The 26,728-nt window shown below is 47.8% G+C and overlaps 1 protein-coding gene across 1 annotated transcript in view; it reads right to left on the reverse strand.

Moving 5' to 3' along the window:
• nbas (NBAS subunit of NRZ tethering complex) overlaps positions 1-26,728 on the reverse strand; it is a 337,178-nt gene that overhangs the window by 10,986 nt on the left and 299,464 nt on the right. The window contains 3 exon segments of the mRNA XM_065026122.1: positions 446-585; positions 24,338-24,521; positions 26,086-26,175. Coding sequence (XP_064882194.1) covers positions 446-585; positions 24,338-24,521; positions 26,086-26,175 — 414 coding nt within the window.

A 26,728-nucleotide genomic window follows, 5' to 3' on the forward strand; every position in this document is an offset into this window, starting at 1 on the left:
CTCCTTCCTTCTCGCCCTACTTCCACCCCTCCCCCTCTTTCTCTCCCTCTTTCCACCCCTCCTCTCCTTCTCTCCCTCGCTTTCTCCCTCTCCTTCTCTCCCTCCTTCCTTCTCGCCCTACTTCCACCCCTCCCCTCTCTCCCTCCTCCCTCTCTTTCCCCCTCTTTCTCTCCCTACTTCCACCTGTCCTCTCCCTCCTCCCCCCCTCTCTTTCTCTCCCTACTTCCACCCGTCCTCTCCTTCCCCCTCTCCTTCTCTCCCTCCTTCCTTCTCACCCTCCTTCCACCCCTCCCCCCTCTCTTTCTCTCCCTTCTTAATATCATGCATCAATCTTTTAACTATGCATCAATCTTTTAAAGGGGAGTGAATGAGTGTAACCCTTGGGAGACTGGTAGAGAATCAGAATTGAACTAGAGAGATAAAAAATCATATCAAATACACTTACACTTCCTCTTTCATCATAGGTGGCCACGCCTGGAGGAGGAGCATCAGCTGCTGAAACTCCTCCCACTTCCTGCTGTCGCCTAGCAGCTGGAGGAAGAGACGATACCTCTTCTCCTCATTGTCTATGTCATCCATCTCCACCTGCCAGAAAGAGAGAGGGAGGGGGGAGAGAGAGAGGAGGGGGAGAGAGAGAGGAAGAGAGAGGAAGAGAGAGGGAGGGGGAGAGGGGGAGGGAGGGGAGGAGAGGGAGAGGGAGGGGAGAGAGGGGAGGGAGAGGGAGCGAGAGAGGGGGAGGGAGGGGAGAGAGGAGGGGAGAGAGAGGAGGGGGAGAGAGAGGATGGGGGAGAGAGAGGATGGGGAGAGAGGAGGGGGAGAGAGAAAGGATGGGGGAGAGAGAGGGGGGGAGAGAGAAAGGAGGGGGAGAGAAAGGGAGGGGAGGAGGGAGGGGGAGAGAGAGGAGGGAGGGGGGAGAGAAAGGGAGGGGAGAGAGAGGGAGGGGGAGAGAGGGAGGGGGAGGGGAGGAGGGGAAGGGAGGGGGGGAAGGGAGGGGGAGAGAAGGGAGGGAAGGGCGAGGGGAGAGAGGGAGGGAGGGAGGGGGGGAGAGAGACAGGGAGAGAGAGGGAGGGGAGAGAGAGGGAGGGGAGAGAGAAGGGAAGGGGAGAGAGGGAGGGGGGGAGAGAGAGAGGGGGAGAGGAGAGGGGGAGAGAGAGGAGGAGAGAGAGAGGGGAGAGAGAGAGAGAGAGAGGGGGGAGAGAGACAGAGGAGGGGGAGGGAGGAGAGAGAGAGAGAGGGAGAGGAGGGAGGGGGAGAGGGGAGAGAGAGGGAGAGGGGAGGGAGAGAGAGAGAGGAGCGAGGGGGAGAGAGAGAGCGAGGGGGAGAGAGAGAGCGAGGGGAGAGAGGGGGGGAGAGAGAGAGGGGGAGAGAGAGAGGGGGAGAGGGAGGGGGAGAGAGGGGGGGAGAGAGAGGGGGAGAGAGGGGGAGAGGGGGAGAGAGGGGAAGAGAAGGGAAGGGGAGAGGGAGGGGGAGAGAGGAGGGAGGAGAGGAGGAGGGGGAGAGAGAGAGAGAGAGAGAGAGAGAGAGAGCGAGGGGGGAGAGAGAGGGAGGAGGGGGAGAGAGAGGAGGGGAGAGAGGGGAGGGGGAGAGAGGGAGGGGGAGAGGGAGGGGGAGGGGAGAGAGGGAGGGGAGAGAGAGAGGAGGGGGAGAGAGAGAGGGGGAGAGAGAGAGGGGGAAAGAAAGGGAAGGGGGAGAGAGAGAGGGGGAGAGAGAGAGAGGGAGGGGGAGAGAGGGGGGAGAGAGAGAGGGAGGGGGGGAGAGGGGGGGGAGAGAGAGAGCGAGGAGGAGGAGAGAGAGGGAGGGAGAGAGAGAGAGAGGAGGGGGAGAGAGAGAGGAGGGGGAGAGAGAGGGAGGGGGAGAGAGAGGAGGGGGAGAGAGAGGGAGGAGGGGGAGAGAGAGGGAGGGGGAGAGAGAGAGCGAGGGGGAGAGAGAGAGCGAGGGGGGGAGAGAGAGAGAGGGGGAAAGAAAGGGAAGGGGGAGAGAGAGAGGAGGGGGGAGAGAGAGAGAGAGAGGGGGAGAGAGAGAGAGAGAGGAGGGGGAGAGAGGGAGGGGGAGAGAGAGGGAGGGGGAGAGAGAGGGAGGGGGAGAGAGAGGGAGGGAGGGGAGAGAGAGAGGGAGGGGAGAGAGGGAGGGGGAGAGAGAGGAGGGGGGAGAGGGAGGGAGAGAGAGGGAGGGGAGGAGAGGGAGGGAGGGGGGAGGGGAGGGAGAGGGAGGGAGAGAGAGAGGGGGAGAAAATTAAAGTAAATCATTTAATTCGTTCTCAGATTTAACAGTTCAGAGAACAGCTGATTTCTGTGGAACTAAGACAGAGTCCTATCAAGCACTATTAATATACTAACACCCCAATGGTACTCTGAAGTATCCACTCTAACCCTGAAATACTTTGATCTTCGGGGGAAACGCAACCAGAGAGACTCTGATCTCCAGCAGACGGACCAACAGAGAAGACAACAATGACATACGGGCATAAAAGAGAATGAACGGCCCTTCATGTGCGAAGGATTACCCGCTCTCTCTCAGTCTCCACCTCTTTCCCTTTGTCCACCAAACCGCCATATCGGCTTGGTCCACTAGGGACTCTTTTCTATCATTGTTAGACCGGGTTCCAACAGAGAAGACAACAATGACATACGGGCATAAAAGAGGAGGTGTCTTAGTTCCACAACATCCCTCTCTCTCCCCCTCCCTCTCTCTCCCCCCTCTCTCCCTCCCCCTCCCTCTCCCCCCACAACATACGGGCATAAAAGAGGAGGTGTCTTAGTTCCACAACATACGGGCATAAAAGAGGAGGTGTCTTAGTTCCACAACATACGGGCATAAAAGAGGAGGTGTCTTAGTTCCACAACATACGGACATAAAAGAGGAGGTGTCTTAGTTCCACAACATACGGACATAAAAGAGGAGGTGTCTTAGTTCCACAACATACGGGCATAAAAGAGGAGGTGTCTTAGTTCCACAACATACGGACATAAAAGAGGAGGTGTCTTAGTTCCACAACATACGGGCATAAAAGAGGAGGTGTCTTAGTTCCACAACATACGGGCATAAAAGAGGAGGTGTCTTAGTTCCACAACATACGGACATAAAAGAGGAGGTGTCTTAGTTCCACAACATACGGGCATAAAAGAGGAGGTGTCTTAGTTCCACAACATACGGGCATAAAAGAGGAGGTGTCTTAGTTCCACAACATACGGGCATAAAAGAGGAGGTGTCTTAGTTCCACAACATACGGGCATAAAAGAGGAGGTGTCTTAGTTCCACAACATACGGGCATAAATACATTGCCATTATTCTAGAATGTGCGAAGGATTAGCATTTCAATTAATATAATTGTAGACTGTGTGTAATGAATCCATTTTGTTTTTCCCGCTCTCTCTCAGTCCCCACCCCTTTCCCTTTGTCCACCAAACCGGCTTGGTCCACTAGGGACTCTTTTCTATCGTTGTTACTAACCGATATCTATTGTTTGTTTCTGATGTATTTCTGTGATTATTTAGCTAGTTAGTTAGTAAATAATTGAACCAATTGGTGTATGGGATGATTCATAGTAGAGGCTGGGTTCGTGCAGATAACCAACAATTGACGATGTATTGATGAGACTGGCGAAGGTAATAATAATTAATTAATAGAAGAATAATTGATCAGATATTAAAATATCTGAATTCGGTACATTCGGTAGAGTATAACTTTGTAAATGTGAAAATTTTAAGTGGTGCCCCGAATTCCTAGTTAATTAAATTTACATTAGTTTAATCATGTCATAATAATTACAGAGAATTGATTTGTTAAAATAAACAGACTTCACATTTAAAGATACTAAATACACAACACAGACCACATATTCCAATTGGCTATATTTAAACTCTTCAACATCATCCTCAGCTCTGGCATCTTCCCCTATATTTGGAACCAAGGACTGATCACCTCAAATCATAAAATTGGAAAGAAATTTGACCCCAATAATTACCGTGGAATATATGTCTCGAACAAATACTCTGCAGACTCCAACATTTCCTCAGTGAAAACAATGTCCTGAGAAAATGTCAAATTGGCTTTTTACCAAATTACCGTACAACAGACCATGTATTCACCCTGCACACCCTAATGGACAACCAAATAAACCAAAACAAAGGCAAAGTCTTCTCATGCTTTGCTGATTTCAAAAAAGCTTTTGACTTAATTTGTCATGAGGGTCTGCTATACAAACTGATGGAAAGTGGTGTTGGGGGTAAAACATACGACATTATAAAATCCATGAACACAAACAACAAGTGTGCGGCTAAAATTGGCATAAAAAACACACACATTTCTTTCTATGGACCTTTGTGTGAGACAGTGATGCAGCTTAAGCCTCTTCAACATACGAACCCACAAATGCTGATGCTCCAGATACTCAACTAGTCTAAAGGCCAGTTTTATTGCTTCTTTAATCAGAAGAACAGTTTCCAGCTGTGCTAACATAATTGCAAAAGGATTTTCTTATGATCAATTAGCCTTTTAAAATGATAAACTTGGATTAGGTAACACAACGTGCCATTGGAACACAGGAGTGATGGTTGCTGGTAATGAGCCTTGGTACTCCTATAAAAACAGCAGTTTCCAGCTACAATAGTCATTTACAACATTAACAATGTCTACACTGTATTTCTGATCAATTTGATGTTATTTTAATGGACATTTTTTTTTTGCTTTTCTTTCAAAAACAAGGACATTTCTAAGTGACCCCAAACTTTTGAACGGTAGTGTGTGTATATATATATATATTGTGTCTATATAGTATATAGTGTGTGTAGAAATACAGTGGGGAGAACAAGTATTTGATAACCTGCAAAAAGGCAGTGTTTCCAACTTACAAAGCATGTAGAGGTCTGTAATTTTTATCATAGGTACTTCAACTGTGAGAGACGGAATCTAAAACCACAATCCAGAAAATCACATTGTAGGATTTTTTAAGTAATTAATTAGCATTAAAAATCCCTGCTGCAGTGTGTGCAAACCTGGTCAAGAACTACAGGAAACGTACGATCTCTGTAATTGCAAACAAAGGTTTCTGTACCAAATATTAAGTTCTGCTTTTCTGATGTATCAAATACTTATGTCATGCAATAAAATGCTAATTAATGACTTATTATTATTATTAACTGGGTGAAATACCGCCGCGTGCGGTGTGACATCACAGCAGCAAAATGTGTGGCCCGTTGCCATGACAAAAGGGCAACCAATGGAGAACAAACACCATTGTAAATACAAGCATTTCGCTACACTCGCATTAACATCTGCTAACCATGTGTATGTGACAAATAAAATTTGATTTGATCCCATATCTATCTGTTGATCTTCCCCTTCGTACTATTGTATATATATTATATACATTGTTACAACACTGTACAGCCAATAATATAACATTTGCCATGTCTATATTCTCCTAAAACTGGTGAGCGTAAAGTTAATTAACATTTCCGTAGTTTTTTGTTAGTCTACTCCATTTGCTTTGGAAATGTAAAGATATGTTTCACATACCAATAAAGCCCTTCGAATTGAATTGAGGGAGAGAGAGGGAGAGAGGGAGGGGGAGAGAGAGGGAGAGAGAGGGAGGGGGATGGATGGGGAGAGAGAGAGAGAGGGAGAGAGAGAGGGAGGGGGATAGATGGGGAGAGAGAGAGAGAGGGAGAGAGAGGGGGATGGATGGGGAGAGAGAGAGAGAGAGGGAGGGAGAGAGAGGGGATGGATGGGGAGAGAGAGAGGGAGAGAGAGAGGGGGATGGATGGGGATGGATGGGGAGAGAGAGAGAGAGGGAGAGAGAGAGGGAGAGAGAGAGAGAGAGAGGGGATGGATGGGGAGAGAGAGGGAGAGAGAGAGAGAGAGAGGGGGATGGATGGGGAGAGAGAGGGAGAGAGAGAGAGAGAGAGGGGGATGGATGGGGAGAGAGAGAGAGAGAGAGAGAGGAGGGAGAGAGAGGGGGATGGATGGGGAGAGAGAGAGAGAGAGAGAGAGAGGGGATGGATGGGGGAGAGAGAGAGAGAGAGAGAGAGAGAGGGAGGAGGGAGAGGGAGGGGATGGATGGGGAGGGAGAGGGAGGGGGATGGATGGGGAGAGAGAGAGGAGAGAGAGAGGGAGGGGGATGGATGGGGAGAGAGAGAGAGAGAGGAGAGAGAGGGGGATGGATGGGGAGAGAGAGAGGGAGAGAGAGGGGGATGGATGGGGATGGATGGGGATGGATGGGGGAGAGAGAGAGAGGGGAGAGAGAGAGAGAGAGAGAGAGGGGGATGGATGGGGAGAGAGAGGGAGAGAGAGAGAGAGAGGGGATGGATGGGGAGAGAGAGAGAGAGAGAGAGGAGGAGAGAGAGGGGGATGGATGGGGGAGAGAGAGGGAGAGAGAGAGAGAGAGAGAGGGGGATGGATGGGGAGAGAGAGAGAGAGAGAGAGAGGGAGAGGGAGGGGGATGGATGGGGAGGGAGAGGGAGGGGGATGGATGGGGTGAGAGAGAGGAGGCTGTCAAGAAGAAAGAAAATGCCATAACATTTACCAGGAAGGTTTTGAGTGATTAAAATAAACTGCCCCGCCCCTACTCTCCTCTTAACCCGCATCGCTCCCCCTCTCTCTCCAACTATCTCACCCCCCCTCTCTCTCCACCTCTCGCTCCCTCTCCAACTCTCAACCCCTCTCTCTCTCTCTCCAACTATCTCAACCCCTCTCTCTCAACCCCTCTCTCTCCAACCCCTCAACCCCTCTCTCTCCCAACCCCTCTCTCTCTCCCAACCCCTCTCTCTCTCCCAACCCCTCTCTCTCCAACTATCTCAACCCCTCTCTCTCTCTCCAACTATCTCAACCCCTCTCTCTCTCCAACTATCTCAACCCCTCTCTCTCTTGCCTTATTTTTTCCTTCATCCCATCTCCATAGTAAAATCAATGAGTGTTCTTGCCAGCTGAATTATCAGGTTTATAATGTGTGTATGTATGAGTGTGTGTGAGCGCGCCAGCTGAGTGGCTGGATTAAGAGCTATTGATGTAATGACATCACACTGAGTGCTCTCGTTTCACACACACACACACACACACACACCAGGACTTTTAATCAGGCACACACACAGAGATGATGTTTCTCAGTGCCTGGTGTGTAAGCATTGAGCCAGTGTGTTTCTGTTGACTGCTCAACATGGAGGGTAATACACAGACACATCTACACAATGAATCCACCCCCAGCATCAGTTTGGGTAATACACAGACACATCTACACAATGAATCCACCCCCAGCATCAGTTTGGGTAATACACAGACACATCTACACAATGACTCCACCCCCAGCATCAGTAGCAGTTTGGGTAATACACAGACACATCTACACAATGAATCCACCCCCAGCATCAGTAGCAGTTTGGGTAATACACAGACACATCTACACAATGAATCCAACCCCAGCATCAGTAGCAGTTTGGGTAATACACAGACACATCTACACAATGAATCCACCCCCAGCATCAGTAGCAGTTTGACCATGTGGTGACTGTGGTTCACCAGTTACACCCTCACTGTATATACACTACCAGTCAAACGTTTTAGGACTCATCTACTCATTCAAGGGTTTTTCTTTATTTTTACTATTTTCTACATTGTAGAATAATAGTGAAGACATCAAAACTATGAAATAACACAATATGGAATCATGTAGTAACCAACAAAGTGTTAAACAAATCAAAATATATTTTCTATTTGAGATACTTTAAAGTAGCCACCAGTTGCCTTGATGACAGTTTTGAACACTCCCGGCATTCTCTCAACCAGCTTAATGAGGTAGTCACCTGGAATGCATTTCGATTAACAGGTGTCCCTTGTTAAACTTAAATTTGTGGAATTTCTTTCCTTCTAAATGCATTTGAGCCAATCAGTTGTGTTGTTACCTCTGCTGTCTAAGTTCATTAGAGTTACCAGCCTCAGAAACCGCAGCCCAAACAAAACCTTCCCAGAGTTCAAGTAACAGACGCATCTCAACGTCAACTGTTCAGAGGAGACTGTGTGAAATCAGGCCTTCATGGTTGAATTGCTGCAGAGAAACCACTACTAAAGGACACCAATAAGAAGAAGAGACTTGCTTGGGCCAAGAAACACGAGCAATGGACATTAGACTGGTGGAAATCTGTTCTTTGGGCTGATGAGACATTTTAGATGTTTGGTTCCATCCTCCGTGTCTTTGTGAGATGCAGAGTATGTGATATGGATGATCTCTGCATGTGTGGTTCCCACTGTGAAGCATGGAGGAGGAGGTGTGATGGTGTGGGGGTGCATTGCTGGTGACACTGTCAGTGATTTATTTAGAATTCAAGGCACACTTAACCAGCATGGCTACCACAGCATTCTGCAGTGATACACCATCCCATCTGGTTTGTGCTTAGTGGGACTATCATTTGTTTTCAACAGGACTATGACCCAAAACACACCTCCAGGCTGTGTAAGGGCTATTTGACCAAGAAGGAGAGTGATGGAGTGCTGCATCAGATGACCTGGCCTCCACAATCACCTGACCTCAACCCAATTGAGATGGTTTGGGATGAGGTGGACGGAAAAGTGAAGGAAAAGAAGCCAACAAGTGCTCAGCATGTGTGGTAACTCATTTAAAACTGTTGGAAAAGCATTGCAGGTGAAGCTGGTTGAGAGAATGCAAAGCGTGTGCAAAGCTGTCATCAAGGCAAATGGTGCTTACTTTGAAGAATCTAGAAAATATAAAATACCATAGATTTGTTTAACACTTTTTTGGTTACTATATGATTCCATATTGTGTTATTTCATAGTGTTGATGTCTTCACTATTATTCTACAATGTAGAAAACAGTAAAAATAAAGAAAAAAACTGGAATGAATAAACTTTTGACTGGTAGTGTCAAGAGATAGATGGAGAGCGATGGCGAGAGAGAGAGATTGAGAGAGAGAGAGAGACATAGAGAGAGGAACAGAGAGAGAGAGAGGTGAAGGAGACCTAGATAGTGGAAGGTTAAGCGGGGGGGGTGGAATGGGAGGAAGAGGAATGGAGAGGTAGAAAGAGAGAGTGATCTCCTCTCACAGATATTGAATAATGCAGAGGCCTGCAGAGACAGAGAGACTGGCAAACATTTAAAACAGCCAATCTGTCATGCAACAGGTCAGGGGTCACTGCAGTGACGTGGCCAATCAGCTATAATTTATACTGCTAGGCTCTGCCCATCCTGAGACATCAGGTCTTCACTGGAGGAGAGGAGGGAAGGAAGAGGGGAGGAGGAGAGGTGAAGAGAGAGGGAGAGAGGAGAGGTGGGAGGAGGAGAGGTGAGGAGAGAGGGAGAGAGGAGAGGTGGGATGAGGAGAGGTGGGAGGAAGAGAGGTGAGGAGAGAGGAGAGAGGAGAGGTGGGATGAGGAGAGGTGAGGAGAGAGGGAGAGAGGACAGAGGAGAGGTGGGAGGAGGAGAGGTGAGGAGAGAGGGAGAGAGGAGAGGTGGGAGGGGAGGAAGGAGGAGAGGAAGAGGGGAGGAGGAGAGGTGAAGAGAGAGGGAGAGAGGAGAGAGGAGAGGTGAGGAGAGGGAGGAGGAGAGAGGAGAGAGTGTGGCGAAATGGAGGAGAAGGAGAGGAGAGGGAGAGATGGGAAGCTTGGAGAGGAGAGAAGAGGAAGGAAGGAAGGGGGAGAAAGAAGAAAGAGGAGAAGGGTGGAGAGGAGGAGAGAGGGGAGGGAGGGAGAGGGAGGAGAGGGAGAGGGAGGAGAGAAGGAGAGGAGGGAGGGAGGTGAGAGGAGAATTTGGAGAGAGAATTGTCAAAGGGACATGGAAAGACAATAAGGGGGTGAGAAAAGGAGAGAATGGGTGAGAAAAGAGGAGAGAATGGGTCGCTCTCCCTCCTCCTCTCACCCCCTCTCTCACCCCGTCGCTCTCCCTCCTCCTCTCACCCCCTCTCTCACCCCGTCGCTCTCCCTCCTCTCACCCTCTCCCTCTCTCCCCCCTCCTCTCACCCCGTCGCTCTCCCTCCTCTCACCCCGTCGCTCTCCCTCCTCTCACCCCGTCGCTCTCTCCCTCCTCTCACCCCGTCGCTCTCTCCCTCCTCTCACCCCCTCCTCTCCCAATCCCCCTCCTCTCCCAATCCCCCTCCTCTCACCCCGTCGCTCTCCCTCCTCTCACCCCCTCTCTCTCCCAATCCCCTCCTCTCCCAATCCCCCTCCTCTCCCAACCCCCCTCCTCTCCCAATCCCCCTCCTCTCACCCCTCCCCCGTCTCTCTCCCGCTCGGTAGCAGCACATTACATTGATTTGAAGGGAGCAGCCCTCAATGATTAAATATTAACAATCCATTATATATAACACAGAACCGTACCCAGGATTCATAGCCTGGTCTGGGCACTAACACAGAACCGTACCCAGGATTCATAGCCTGGTCTGGGCACTAACACAGAACCGTACCCAGGATTCATAGCCTGGTCTGGGCACTAACACAGAACCGTACCCAGGATTCATAGCCTGGTCTGGGCACTAACACAGAACCGTACCCAGGATTCATAGCCTGGTCTGGGCACTAACACAGAACCGTACCCAGGATTCATAGCCTGGTCTGGGCACTAACACAGAACCGTACCCAGGATTCATAGCCTGGTCTGGGCACTAACACAGAACCGTACCCAGGATTCATAGCCTGGTCTGGGCACTAACACAGAACCGTACCCAGGATTCATAGCCTGGTCTGGGCACTAACACAGAACCGTACCCAGGATTCATAGCCTGGTCTGGGCACTAACACAGAACCGTACCCAGGATTCATAGCCTGGTCTGGGCACTAACACAGAACCGTACCCAGGATTCATAGCCTGGTCTGGGCACTAACACAGAACCGTACCCAGGATTCATAGCCTGGTCTGGGCACTAACACAGAACCGTACCCAGGATTCATAGCCTGGTCTGGGCACTAACACAGAACCGTACCCAGGATTCATAGCCTGGTCTGGGCACTAACACAGAACCGTACCCAGGATTCATAGCCTGGTCTGGGCACTAACACAGAACCGTACCCAGGATTCATAGCCTGGTCTGGGCACTAACACAGAACCGTACCCAGGATTCATAGCCTGGTCTGGGCACTAACACAGAACCGTACCCAGGATTCATAGCCTGGTCTGGGCACTAACACAGAACCGTACCCAGGATTCATAGCCTGGTCTGGGCACTAACACAGAACCGTACCCAGGATTCATAGCCTGGTCTGGGCACTAACACAGAACCGTACCCAGGATTCATAGCCTGGTCTGGGCACTAACACAGAACCGTACCCAGGATTCATAGCCTGGTCTGGGCACTAACACAGAACCGTACCCAGGATTCATAGCCTGGTCTGGGCACTAACACAGAACCGTACCCAGGATTCATAGCCTGGTCTGGGCACTAACACAGAACCGTACCCAGGATTCATAGCCTGGTCTGGGCACTAATACGATACAAAACACAGTAACAATACCATATATATATACCGTGTGTGAGTGTCAGTGGCAGAACCCAGATGGTAGAATACCAATGGACCCCAGATGGTAGAATACCAATGGACCCCAGATGGTAGAATACCAATGGACCCCAGATGGTAGAATACCAATGGACCCCAGATGGTAGAATACCAATGGACCCCAGATGGTAGAATAACAATGGACCCCAGATGGTAGAATAACAATGGACCCCAGATGGTAGAATACCAATGGACCCCAGATGGTAGAATACCAATGGACCCCAGATGGTAGAATAACAATGGACCCCAGATGGTAGAATAACAATGGACCCCAGATGGTAGAATACCAATGGACCACAGATGGTAGAATACCAATGGACCCCAGATGGTAGAATACCAATGGACCACAGATGGTAGAATAACAATGGACCCCAGATGGTAGAATAACAATGGACCCCAGATGGTAGAATAACAATGGACCCCAGATGGTAGAATACCAATGGACCACAGATGGTAGAATAACAATGGACCCCAGATGGTAGAATACCAATGGACCCCAGATGGTAGAATAACAATGGACCCCAGATGGTAGAATAACAATGGACCCCAGATGGTAGAATACCAATGGACCACAGATGGTAGAATAACAATGGACCCCAGATGGTAGAATACCAATGGACCCCAGATGGTAGAATACCAATGGACCCCAGATGGTAGAATACCAATGGACCCCAGATGGTAGAATAACAATGGACCCCAGATGGCAGAATACCAATGGACCCCAGATGGTAGAATACCAATGGACCCCAGATGGTAGAATAACAATGGACCCCAGATGGTAGAATAACAATGGACCCCAGATGGTAGAATACCAATGGACCCCAGATGGTAGAATACCAATGGACCCCAGAGATGGTAGAATACCAATGGACCGCAGATGGTAGAATACCAATGGACCCCAGATGGTAGAATAACAATGGACCCCAGATGGTAGAATAACAATGGACCCCAGATGGTAGAATACCAATGGACCCCAGATGGTAGAACAACAATGGACCCCAGATGGTAGAATAACAATGGACCCCAGATGGCAGAATAACAATGGACCCCAGATGGTAGAATAACAATGGACCCCAGATGGTAGAATAACAATGGACCCCAGATGGTAGAATAACAATGGACCCCAGATGGTAGAATACCAATGGACCCCAGATGGCAGAATAACAATGGACCCCAGATGGTAGAATACCAATGGACCCCAGATGGCAGAATAACAATGGACCCCAGATGGCAGAATAACAATGGACCCCAGATGGCAGAATAACAATGGACCCCAGATGGCAGAATAACAATGGACCCCAGATGGCAGAATAACAATGGACCCCAGATGGCAGAATAACAATGGATTCTTCTGAAATTAACTCAAGTCTTTATACAACATTGTTATCCCAAACTGTATCAAACCCGAAAACAATAGTTCAAAGAAAGATAGACAATTTCCTTAATAAGGCCAATTAGAAGTGAATCAGAGGAACGATTCCCTAGGTGAGCTGGTGATCTGTGAAATCTACTGGAGTCCCAGAGGACGTTTCTACACACTTCCATCCCAAATCCTTACCCTCACCAGCAGCTCTAGAGAAATATTAACTTCCCCATTCAGTAAGTTTGACTACAATCTCACCCTAATTAAAAATTATAAGGGATTTAATGTCATGCGGATTTGAATGTGTAATCCAAAACGTTGATTCAATCAGAGCCTACAGGTTTCATATGGAATAGTGTGTCTTCAGGCCACCTCCATTTATCATCATACCAGGGAATGGAACGTTCCAGAAGGAACAGAAGGGACAGAATCAATAGAAGCGTTCCATTGGTGGCTGTTTAATTATTGTTTTTTTTTTTTTTTTTTTAAGTTTAGTTTTGGTCCAGTGTTTATTACCTTGATTGAGCTATTGTATAAATCCCCTGAAGCAGCTAAATGAACAAATGGACAGATCTCTGAATGATTTACGTTGTCAAGAAGGAACCAGACAGGGATGACCTTTGTCTATTTGTCTTTAGCATCAATAATTACAACTCGTGGTTTTCTCCAGGGTGCATAGAGATTGGTGGAGATCAACGTGTGATGTCATCTCCAGGGTGCATAGAGATTGGTGGAGATCAACGTGTGATGTCATCTCCAGGGTGCATAGAGATTGGTGGAGATCAACGTGTGATGTCATCTCCAGGGTGCATAGAGATTGGTGGAGATCAACGTGTGATGTCATCTCAGCATCGTTCACACCCTCTGAAGTTTTAGCCCCACCCATTCAGCATCGTTCACACCCTCTGAAGCTTTAGCCCCACCCATTCAGCATCGTTCACACCCTCTGAAGCTTTAGCCCCACCCATTCAGCATCGTTCACACCCTCTGAAGCTTTAGCCCCACCCATTCAGCATCGTTCACACCCTCTGAAGCTTTAGCCCCACCCATTCAGCATCGTTCACACCCTCTGAAGCTTTAGCCCCACCCATTCAGCATCGTTCACACCCTCTGAAGCTTTAGCCCCACCCATTCAGCATCGTTCACACCCCTGAAGCTTTAGCCCCACCCATTCAGCATCGTTCACACCCTCTGAAGCTTTAGCCCCACCCATTCAGCATCGTTCACACACTCTGAAGCTTTAGCCCCACCCATTCAGCATCGTTCACACCCTCTGAAGCTTTGGCCCCACCCATTCAGCATCGTTCACACCCTCTGAAGCTTTAGCCCCACCCATTCAGCATCATTCACACCCTCTGAAGCTTTAGCCCCACCCATTCAGCATCGTTCACACCCTCTGAAGCTTTAGCCCCACCCATTCAACATCGTTCACACCCTCTGAAGCTTTAGCCCCACCCATTCAGCATCGTTCACACCCTCTTAAGCTTTAGCCCCACCCATTCAACATCGTTCACACCCTCTTAAGCTTTAGCCCCACCCATTCAGCATCGTTCACACCCTCTTAAGCTTTAGCCCCACCCATTCAGCATCGTTCACACCCCCTGAAGCTTTAGCCCCACCCATTCAGCATCGTTCACACCCTCTGAAGTTTTAGCCCCACCCATTCAGCATCGTTCACACCCTCTGAAGCTTTAGCCCCACCCATTCAGCATCGTTCACACCCTCTGACGCTTCCAGCCCCACCGAGCGTTCTGACCTCACGACGACAGTCAAGCACCCAAGCTGCTTCCAGACACAAACGAGACAACACCTCACTCTCCCTAAGCAGAGCTGGTTAGGCTGTTTTCATGTTATCCAGGGCGTTGGTGACGAACTGTGCTGCTGGCAACAATTTAATTACGCTCTTAGGACCCTGAGAAAGATGAGGACAGACTCTCCCGCAAACAGACAGGACCCTGAGAGAGATGAGGACAGACTCTCCCTCAGACAGACAGGACCCTGAGAGAGATGAGGACAGACTCTCCCTCAGACAGACAGGACCCTGAGAGAGATGAGGACAGACTCTCCCTCAGACAGACAGGACCCTGAGAGAGATGAGGACAGACAGGACCCTGAGAGAGATGAGGACAGACTCTCCCTCAGACAGACAGGACCCTGAGAGAGATGAGGACAGACAGGACCCTGAGAGAGATGAGGACAGACTCTCCCTCAGACAGACAGGACCCTGAGAGAGATGAGGACAGACAGGACCCAGAGAGATGAGGACAGACTCTCCCTCAGACAGACAGGACCCTGAGAGAGATGAGGACAGACTCTCCCACAGACAGACAGGACCCTGAGAGAGATGAGGACAGACTCTCCCACAGACAGACAGGACCCTGAGAGAGATGAGGACAGACTCTCCCTCAGACAGACAGGACACTGAGAGAGATGAGGACAGACAGGACCCTGAGAGAGATGAGGACAGACTCTCCCACAGACAGACAGGACCCTGAGAGAGATGAGGACAGACTCTCCCTCAGACAGATAGGACCCTGAGAGAGATGAGGACAGACAGGACCCTGAGAGAGATGAGGACAGACTCTCCCTCAGACAGACAGGACCCTGAGAGAGATGAGGACAGACTCTCCCTCAGACAGACAGGACCCTGAGAGAGATGAGGACAGACTCTCCCTCAGACAGACAGGACCCTGAGAGAGATGAGGACAGACTCTCGCTCAGACAGACAGGACACAGAGAGATGAGGACAGGCAGGACCCTGAGAGAGATGAGGACAGACTCTCCCTCAGACAGACAGGACCCTGAGAGAGATGAGGACAGACTCTCCCTCAGACAGACAGGACCCTGAGAGAGATGAGGACAGACTCTCCCGCAGACAGACAGGACCCTGAGAGAGATGAGGACAGACTCTCCCGCAGACAGACAGGACCCTGAGAGAGATGAGGACAGACTCTCCCTCAGACAGACAGGACACAGAGAGATGAGGACAGACATTTAATTTCCCCTCTGTCAATGAAGTCACAAAATCTCACTGTCCCTCACTCCCCCACTGCCCGAATGTCAAGATTTGAATTGGACTCATTAATACTCAACATCTGCGGTCTGTGTGTGTGTGCGGGAGGGTTGTGTGGTGCGTTCGTACATGCGTGCTTCTGTGTGTGTGTGTGTGGTTTATGGTATTTTAGTGTGTGTGTGTGTGTTTGTGTGCGTGTGGTTTATGGTATTTTAGTGTGTGAGTGTGTGTGTAGGTTATGGTATTTTAGTGTGTGTGTGTGGTTTATGGTATTTTAGTGTGTGTGTGTGTGTGCGCCTGGTTTATGCCATTTTAGTGTGTGTGTGTGTGGTTTATGGTATTTTAGTGTGTGTGTGTGGCATGCCCAGCCGGAGCGACAATGGCAGAGCTGTACTGATTAGTTCGGGGACTGGGGGGCAGAGGGGGAAAACTCCAAAACTCATCTTTCCTCTCCCTCCCTCCCTCGTCATCGGTCTCTCCCTATAACCATCCCCATTTCCCGCTCCCCCCCCCCCAAGAAGAGGGGCATCAGAAGGATCTCTCACTGCCTCTCAACTCCCCCACTCCCCCAGCCCTGTCCCCATCCCCATGTCCCGCTCACCCCCCACCCCAAGAAGAGGGGCATCAGAAGGATCTCTCACTGCCTCTCAACTCCCCACTCCCCCAGACTGCAGGAGGAAAACACCCAGGGAAAAGAGACTCCCCATGTCAGACTGCAGGAGGAGAACACCCAGGGAAAAGAGACTCCCCATGTCAGACTGCAGGAGGAGAACAACCAGGGAAAAGAGACCCCCCATGTCAGACTGCAGGAGGAAAACACCCAGGGAAAAGAGACTCCCCATGTCAGACTGCAGGAGGAAAACACCCAGGGAAAAGAGACCCCCATGTCAGTCAGACTGCAGGAGGAAAACACCCAGGGAAAAGAGACTCCCCATGTCAGACTGCAGGAGGAAAACACCCAGGGAAAAGAGACCCCCCATGTCAGACTGCAGGAGGAAAACACCCAGGGAAAAGAGACTCCCCATGTCAGACTGCAGGAGGAAAACACCCAGGGAAAAGAGACTCCCCATGTCAGACTGCAGGAGGAAAACACCCAGGGAAAAGAGACTCCCCTGTCAGACTGCAGGAGGAAAACACCCAGGGAAAAGAGACTCCCCATGTCAGACTGCAGGAGGAAAAGACCCAGGGAAAAGAGACTCTCCATGTCAGACTGCAGGAGGAAAACACCCAGGGAAAAGAGACCCCCCATGTCAGACTGCAGGAGGAAAACACCCAGGGAAAAGAGACTCCCCATGTCAATTTGTAAGTCGCTCTGGATAAGAGCGTCTGCTAAATGACTTAAATGTAAATGTCAGACTGCAGGAGGAAAGCAGTCTATTACAGTGCTTCTTATGAGAGCGGTTCACACTCAGTGTTGTTTTCACAAACATTCATGAAGACATTTTGTAGATCTAGGTCTGACTGTATGTGCTCTGTACAGTGGGCCTAACGTAAGGAGTGTTCCCAATCAGTAAACCAGCGCAAGCCCACACCTGTCTAGACAGAAACAGACCAGCCGCCCACGGCGATGACGCCTGTTTGTTTGTGTCAGGGCTGACCCCATTTAGTCGACTGATCGATTGTCTGGTTGCTAGGCTGTTGGTCGACAGAGATTGTCTGGTTGCTAGGCTGTTGGACGACAGAGATTGTCTGGTTGCTAGGCTGTTGGCCGACAGAGATTGTCTGGTTGCTAGGCTGTTGGCCGACAGAGATTGTCTGGTTGCTAGGCTGTTGGCCGACAGAGATTGTCTGGTTGCTAGGCTGTTGGCCGACAGAGATTGTCTGGTTGCTAGGCTGTTGGCCGACAGAGATTGTCTGGTTGCTAGGCTGTTGGCCGACAGAGATTGTCTGGTTGCTAGGCTGTTGGCCGACAGAGATTGTCTGGTTGCTAGGCTGTTGGCCGACAGAGATTGTCTGGTTGCTAGGCTGTTGGCCGACAGAGATTGTCTGGTTGCTAGGCTGTTGGTCGACAGAGATTGTCTGGTTGCTAGGCTGTTGGCCGACAGAGATTGTCTGGTTGCTAGGCTGTTGGTCGACAGAGATTGTCTGGTTGCTAGGCTGTTGGTCGACAGAGATTGTCTGGTTGCTAGGCTGTTGGTCGACAGAGATTGTCTGGTTGCTAGGCTGTTGGTCGACAGAGATTGTCTGGTTGCTAGGCTGTTGGTCGACAGAGATTGTCTGGTTGCTAGGCTGTTGGTCGACAGGGGACTCATCCATTAAGCAGGTCCATATCGAAGACAGGCATCGGCTGGTATGCAACAATATTTGCCTTGGAACACCAAGCAATTTGATAAAATAAGTTCAATTGCATTCGCTTTTGGACGTTAAAAGGTAGAAAAGCCGATGAATACAATTGTGAATGATTTAATAAAGACTTCTATATACCATTGAAACCAGTAGTCTATTTATTAAAGACTTCTATATACCATTGAAACCAGTAGTCTATTTATTAAAGACTTCTATATACCATTGAAACCAGTAGTCTATTTATTAAAGACTTCTATATACCATTGAAACCAGTAGTCTATTTCATAAAGACTTCTATATACCATTGAAACCAGTAGTCTATTTATTAAAGACTTCTATATACCATTGAAACCAGTAGTCTATTTATTAAAGACTTCTATATACCATTGAAACCAGTAGTCTATTTATTAAAGACTTCTATATACCATTGAAACCAGTAGTCTATTTATTAAAGACTTCTATATACCATTGAAACCAGTAGTCTATTTATTAAAGACTTCTATATACCATTGAAACCAGTAGTCTATTTCATAAAGACTTCTATATACCATTGAAACCAGTAGTCTATTTCATAAAGAGTCTATTTCTATATACCATTGAAACCAGTAGTCTATTTCATAAAGACTTCTATATACCATTGAAACCAGTAGTCTATTTCATAAAGACTTCTATATACCATTGAAACCAGTAGTCTATTTCATAAAGACTTCTATATACCATTGAAACCAGTAGTCTATTTCATAAAGACTTCTATATACCATTGAAACCAGTAGTCTATTTCATAAAGACTTCTATATACCATTGAAACCAGTAGTCTATTTCATAAAGACTTCTATATACCATTGAAACCAGTAGTCTATTTATTAAAGACTTCTATATACCATTGAAACCAGTAGTCTATTTCATAAAGACTTCTATATACCATTGAAACCAGTAGTCTATTTATTAAAGACTTCTATATACCATTGAAACCAGTAGTCTATTTCATAAAGACTTCTATATACCATTGAAACCAGTAGTCTATTTATTAAAGACTTCTATATACCATTGAAACCAGTAGTCTATTTCACAAAGACTTCTATATACCATTGAAACCAGTAGTCTATATCATAAAGACGTCTATATACCATTGAAACCAGTAGTCTATTTCATAAAGACTTCTATATACCATTGAAACCAGTAGTCTATTGTTTCATAAAGACTTCTATATGCCATTGAAACCAGTAGTCTATTTCATAAAGACGTCTATATACCATTGAAACCAGTAGTCTATTTCATAAAGACTTCTATATACCATTGAAACCAGTAGTCTATTGTTTCATAAAGACTTCTATATACCATTGAAACCAGTAGTCTATTTCATAAAGACTTCTATATGCCATTGAAACCAGTAGTCTATTTCATAAAGACTTCTATATACCATTGAAACCAGTAGTCTATTTCATAAAGACTTCTATATGCCATTGAAACCAGTAGTCTATTTCATAAAGACGTCTATATACCATTGAAACCAGTAGTCTATTTCATAAAGACGTCTATATACCATTGAAACCAGTAGTCTATTTCACTCATGTTCTATTGGTTATTAACTTTCTTTCATTGTTCGGAAGACAAATGCACATTCGCTCGTAGCCTACTGTGTTGTGCGCATTGCTGTGCTTATAACGTGAATAAATAATAGTTTATCGACATTTTAAGCTAAACGTTCTGATCGGTTACATCAGCCTCATTGCTTTTCTATGTAACCTAAGCCTACTGGTCGTATGTAGCCTAAGCCTACTGGTCGTATGTAAACTAAGCCTACTGGTCGTATGTAGCCTAAGCCTACTGGTCGTATGTAGCCTAAGCATACTGGTCGTATGTAGCCTAAGCCTACTGGTCGTATGTAGCCTAAGCCTACTGGTCGTATGTAGCCTAAGACTACTGGTCGTATGTAACCTAAGCCTACTGGTCGTATGTAAACTAAGCCTACTGGTCGTATGTAAACTAAGCCTACTGGTCGTATGTAACCTAAGCCTACTGGTCGTATGTAAACTAAGCCTACTGGTCGTATGTAAACTAAGCCTACTGGTCGTATGTAGCCTAAGCCTACTGGTCGTATGTAGCCTAAGCCTACTGGTCGTATGTAGCCTAAGCCTACTGGTCGTATGTAGCCTAAGCCTACTGGTCGTATGTAACCTAAGCCTACTGGTCGTATGTAACCTAAGCCTACTGGTCGTATGTAACCTAAGCCTACTGGTCGTATGTAGCCTAAGCCTACTGGTCGTATGTAGCCTAAGACTACTGGTCGTATGTAACCTAAGCCTACTGGTCGTATGTAAACTAAGCCTACTGGTCGTATGTAAACTAAGCCTACTGGTCGTATGTAACCTAAGCCTACTGGTCGTATGTAACCTAAGCCTACTGGTCGTATGTAACCTAAGCCTACTGGTCGTATGAATTTGGGCTCGACCGTCCCACAACTGTCCCAGAGTCAGTTTGGGCTATTTCTTTATCCACAAGCTGACCAATAGAATAGGTCAACGTTTCTACTGTGGGGGACGGTAGATTGACATCATGGACTCATCGGCAGTGAGTCCATAAGGCTAGGGGAAGATAAGCATTCCTTTAGTAAATTGAATTAAATTGCCAAAAATTAATTTAGCCTAATTAACCCTACTCCTGTCTATATAAATGGACACTGTGCTATCTAACCTCCAAACGAGCTTCAATGCCATACAACACTCCTTCCGTGGCCTCCAACTGCTCTTAAACGCGAGTAAAACCAAATGCATGCTTTTCAACCGATCGCTGCCTGCACCCGCACGCCCGACTAGCATCACCACCCTGGATGGTTCCGACCTTGAATATGTGGACATCTATAAGTACCTAGGTGTCTGGCTAGACTGTAAACTCTCCTTCCAGACTCATATCAAACATCTCCAATCGAAAATCAAATCAAGAGTCGGCTTTCTATTCCGCAACAAAGCCTCCTTCACTCACGCCGCCAAACTTACCCTAGTAAAACTGACTATCCTACCGATCCTCGACTTTGGCGATGTCATCTACAAAATAGCTTCCAACACTCTTCTCAGCAAACTGGATGCAGTTTATCACAGTGCCATCCGTTTTGTCACTAAAGCACATTATACCACCCACCACTGAGACCTGTATGCTCTAGTCGGCTGGCCCTCGCTACATATTCGTCGCCAGACCCACTGGCTCCAGGTCATGTACAGGTAGGTGCTAGGTAAAGCTCCGCCTTATCTCAGGTCACTGGTCACGATGGCAACACCCACCCGAAGCACGCGCTCCAGCAGGTGTATCTCACTGATCATCCCTAAAGCCTCATTTGGCAGCCTTTCGTTCCAGTTCTCTGCTGCCAGTGACTGGAACGAATTGCAAAAATCGCTGAAGTTGGAGACTTATATCTCCCACACCAATTTCAAACATGAAATGGCATTTCCTGCAGTCGAAAGGAAAGGCAGCAACACGAGACGATTGTTGAGTTGGGACTGTCTGTGAAAAGTAGAGAGGTGTCCAGCCAGGCCTGTGGGCAACTTGGACCTGTCAATCAAAACCGTTCATATGGAAACACTTCAAAATACAAATCGCAGAAAAATATAGTTTGGAAAGCAAACGGCTATTGTTGTAAAGAGAAGACGATGAAAATACGTGAATCTGTCTTTTAGTGGAGCGAACAACAATTGGCTCTTATTGGCTCTAGCAGAGAGCATCAGGCCTATAGATTATCTTATTGGCTCTAGCAGAGAGCATCAGGCCTATAGCCTACCTTATTGGCTCTAGCAGAGAGCATCAGGCCTATAGCCTATCTTATTGGCTCTAGCAGAGAGCATCAGGCCTATAGATTATCTTATTGGCTCTAGCAGAGAGCATCAGGCCTATAGCCTACCTTATTGGCTCTAGCAGAGAGCATCAGGCCTATAGCCTACCTTATTGGCTCTAGCAGAGAGCATCAGGCCTATAGCCTACCTTATTGGCTCTAGCAGAGAGCATCAGGCCTATAGCCTACCTTATTGGCTCTAGCAGAGAGCATCAGGCCTATAGCCTATCTTATTGGCTCTAGCAGAGAGCATCAGGCCTATAGATTATCTTATTGGCTCTAGCAGAGAGCATCAGGCCTATAGCCTACCTTATTGGCTCTAGCAGAGAGCATCAGGCCTATAGCCTACCTTATTGGCTCTAGCAGAGAGCATCAGGCCTATAGCCTACCTTATTGGCTCTAGCAGAGAGCATCAGGCCTATAGCCTACCTTATTGGCTCTAGCAGAGAGCATCAGGCCTATAGCCTACCTTATTGGCTCTAGCAGAGAGCATCAGGCCTATAGATTATCTTATTGGCTCTAGCAGAGAGCATCAGGCCTATAGCCTACCTTATTGGCTCTAGCAGAGAGCATCAGGCCTATAGCCTACCTTATTGGCTCTAGCAGAGAGCATCAGCCCTATAGATTATCTTATTGGCTCTAGCAGAGAGCATCAGGCCTATAGCCTACCTTATTGGCTCTAGCAGAGAGCATCAGCCCTATAGATTATCTTATTGGCTCTAGCAGGGAGCATCAGACCTATAGACTATCTTATTGGCTCCTATTGCCCAGGCCTCTACACTATACTCACTCAGCCAACCTGTAGCCCAGGCCTCTACACTATACTCACTCAGCCAACCTATAGCCCAGGCCTCTACACTATACTCACTCAGCCAACCTGTAGCCCAGGCCTCTACACTATACTCACTCAGCCAACCTATAGCCCAGGCCTCTACACTATACTCACTCAGCCAACCTATAGCCCAGGCCTCTACACTATACTCACTCAGCCATGTTATTGCCCAGGCCTCTACACTATACATATACATCTGAACTCGGTCGTAAGGACCGCACAGTGTTGCATTCTGGACCGGCATGTCCTGTTAATATGAATTACCATCATGTAAATGTGATCATCATGAGCACCGTGGGGGGACGCCCTGATCAGGTTACACACCCAGTGCATTATGGGTCCGGCAAATTTTTCAAATGTCCGGCTCCACATTTCCATAACGGAAACCCGGGGGCTAACTGGAGCGTGAAACTAAGGCCCCAGAACAGTTGATACAATGTTGCTAGTTTGGTCGTGCAAGCTTTGAGTCAGTCCCAGTTGATACAATGTTGCTAGTTTGCTCGTGCAAGCTTCGAGTCGGTCCCAGTTGATACAATGTTGCTAGTTTGGTCGTGCAAGCTTCGAGTCGGTCCCAGTTGATACAATGTTGCTAGTTTGCTCGTGCAAGCTTTGAGTCGGTCCCAGTTGATACAATGTTGCTATTTTGCTCGTGCAAGTTTCGAGTCGGTCCCAGTTGATACAATGTTGCTAGTTTGCTCGTGCAAGCTTTGAGTCGGTCCCAGTTGATACAATGTTGCTAGTTTGCTCGTGCAAGCTTTGAGTCGGTCCCAGTTGATACAATGTTTCAAGTTCGATGCAGACAGGAAGAGTAGAATGCGATTGAAAGAACATGAACTAACTGCCATGCTAAGCCAATGTGATATATAGGATCAGTCTTTTTAATCAGGATATTTTCTACCTGCAATATTTTCATTTGTTGGCTTCATGTCGGCTATTTTTACCCCTAGTTGGCAATATCAGTTACATGCATTGGTATATAGGCCTCTCTCTGCATTCTGCGCTAAGTTCTTCAGCTGCCAATGACTCACGGTGGAGGCTGTCATACAATCTGTCCATTTGGCAGAGGCAGGCACTCTTGCACTAGATACCTTTTTGATTTGTAGTGCATATGAAAAATCATAACTGGCGCAAACGGTACGATAAATTCCACACGAGATCGGTAGAAACGGTACGATAAATTGGCAGAACGAGAAAGGTTGCCGACCCCTGGTGGAGCCGATGACTCCAGGAGCGTAACGGCAGAATCTGGGAAGCAGGAGGAGCACGGTCAGGAACAGGATTATTGCTCATCTTGATCTCTGGCTCCCTCTTGAGTCGTTTGTGTTATATCATTAAACAGTGTGCTTAAAGCATCAGACAAGAGCACAATGTTTTATTTTATTATAACGCATAAAGGGTGTGGAAAAATAAACGTTTAAAAACATTTCACCCGTCAATTGGTCAAAAGATCAGACGACTCTGGATAGACCAAAATGTTGTTGTTGTTGTTGTTGTCGTTGTTGTTGGTTGTCCTAGAATGAGTGTTACCTGTAAGTCCTTCAGTACAGCTTGGGTCCTGTAGAGTAGCAGCAGATGAACGTCACTGTCCCTCAGACTGAAGTTATTCTCCAGAATCTGCAGAACCTCGATACGTGGTCGCACCGCACGAGAGCCATCACTGCAGAACGGTCGTAACCACGCCAACAGGTCATCAGAACTGACCACAGAGTCACTGGGAGACAGAGAGACAGAGTCAGTCAGTCAGTCAGTCAGACAGAGATACAGAGACAGATACAGAAACAAACAGAGATATATACAGACAGAGAGACAGACAGACAGACCAGACACACAGACAGACAGACAGACAGACAGCCAGACAGACAGACAGAAAGACAGAGATACAGACAGCGAGACAGACAGACAGACAGCGAGACAGACAGCGAGACAGACAGACAGACAGCGAGACAGACAGACAGACAGCGAGATAGAGATACAGACAGACAGACAGAGACAGACAGACAGCGAGACAGACAGACAGACAGCGAGACAGACAGACAGACAGACAGAGACAGAGATACAGACAGACAGCAGACAGACACAGACAGACAGACAGCGAGACAGACAGACAGAGATACAGACAGACAGAGATACAGACAGACAGAGATACAGACAGACAGACAGACAGACAGACAGAGATACAGAGAGACAGAGATACAGACAGACAGACAGCGAGACAGACAGACAGACAGAGATACAGACAGACAGAGACAGAGATACAGACAGACAGACAGACAGCCAGACAGACAGACAGAGATACAGACAGACAGAGATACAGACAGACAGAGATACAGACAGACAGAGAAACAGACAGACAGACAGACAGACAGAGATACAGAGAGACAGAGATACAGACAGACAGACAGCGAGACAGACAGACAGACAGAGACAGAGATACAGCGAGACAGACAGACAGCGAGACAGACAGACAGCGAGACAGACAGACAGACAGAGATACAGACAGACAGAGATACAGACAGACAGACAGCGAGACAGACAGACAGACAGAGATACAGACAGACAGACAGAGATACAGACAGACAGACAGACAGAGACAGACAGACAGAGATACAGACAGACAGAGATACAGACAGACAGAGATACAGACAGACAGAGAAACAGACAGACAGACAGACAGACAGAGATACAGAGAGACAGAGATACAGACAGACAGACAGCGAGACAGACAGACAGACAGAGACAGAGATACAGCGAGACAGACAGACAGCGAGACAGACAGACAGCGAGACAGACAGACAGACAGAGATACAGACAGACAGAGATACAGACAGACAGAGATACAGACAGACAGAGATACAGACAGACAGACAGAGATACAGAGATACAGACAGACAGACAGCGAGACAGACAGACAGACAGACAGACAGAGATACAGACAGACAGAGATACAGACAGACAGACAGACAGACAGACAGAGATACAGACAGACATACAGACAGACAGAGATACAGACAGACAGACAGACAGACAGAGATACAGACAGACAGAGATACAGACAGACAGAGATACAGACAGACAGACAGGCAGACAGGCAGGCAGACAGGCAGACAGACAGGCAGACAGACAGGCAGACAGACAGGCAGAGATACAGACAGACATACAGACAGACAGAGATACAGACAGACAGACAGAGATACAGACAGACAGACAGACAGATACGTGTTATGTGTGTGTTAGAGCAGTAGCTGTAAAGCAGTGTGTGGTTGAGTCTCTCTCACCCGCTCTGGACATGGTTGTGCACTGCAGTGACCATCCCCTCCAACACCATGAGGGGTTCTGGGTAATCATTCACCACCTCCTCGTCTCCACTGGCAAAAACAACAGACAGGATTCAGAACAGGCAGACAAACATGATTCAGCACAGACAAACAGGATTCAACACAGACAGACAGACAGGGTTCAACACAGACAAACAGACAGGATTCAACACAGACAGACAGACAGGGTTCAACACAGACAGACAGGGTTCAACACAGACAGACAGGTTCAACACAGACAGACAGACAGGGTTCAAACAGACACAGACAGACAGATTCAACACAGACAGACAGACAGGGTTCAAACACAGACACAGACAGACAGACAGACAGACAGGGTTCAACACAGACAGACAGACAGGATTCAACACAGACAGACAGACAGACAGACAGGACAGGGTTCAGACACAGACAGACAGACAGGGTTCAACACAGACAGACAGACAGGGTTCAACACAGACAGACAGACAGACAGACAGGATTCAACAGACAGACAGACAGACAGAGGGTTCAGACACAGACAGACAGACAGGTTCAACACAGACAGACAGACAGGGTTCAACACAGACAGACAGGGTTCAACACAGACAGACAGACAGGGTTC

This window comes from Oncorhynchus nerka, linkage group LG13, assembly GCF_034236695.1.
Source record: "Oncorhynchus nerka isolate Pitt River linkage group LG13, Oner_Uvic_2.0, whole genome shotgun sequence".
NCBI lineage: Eukaryota > Metazoa > Chordata > Actinopteri > Salmoniformes > Salmonidae > Oncorhynchus > Oncorhynchus nerka.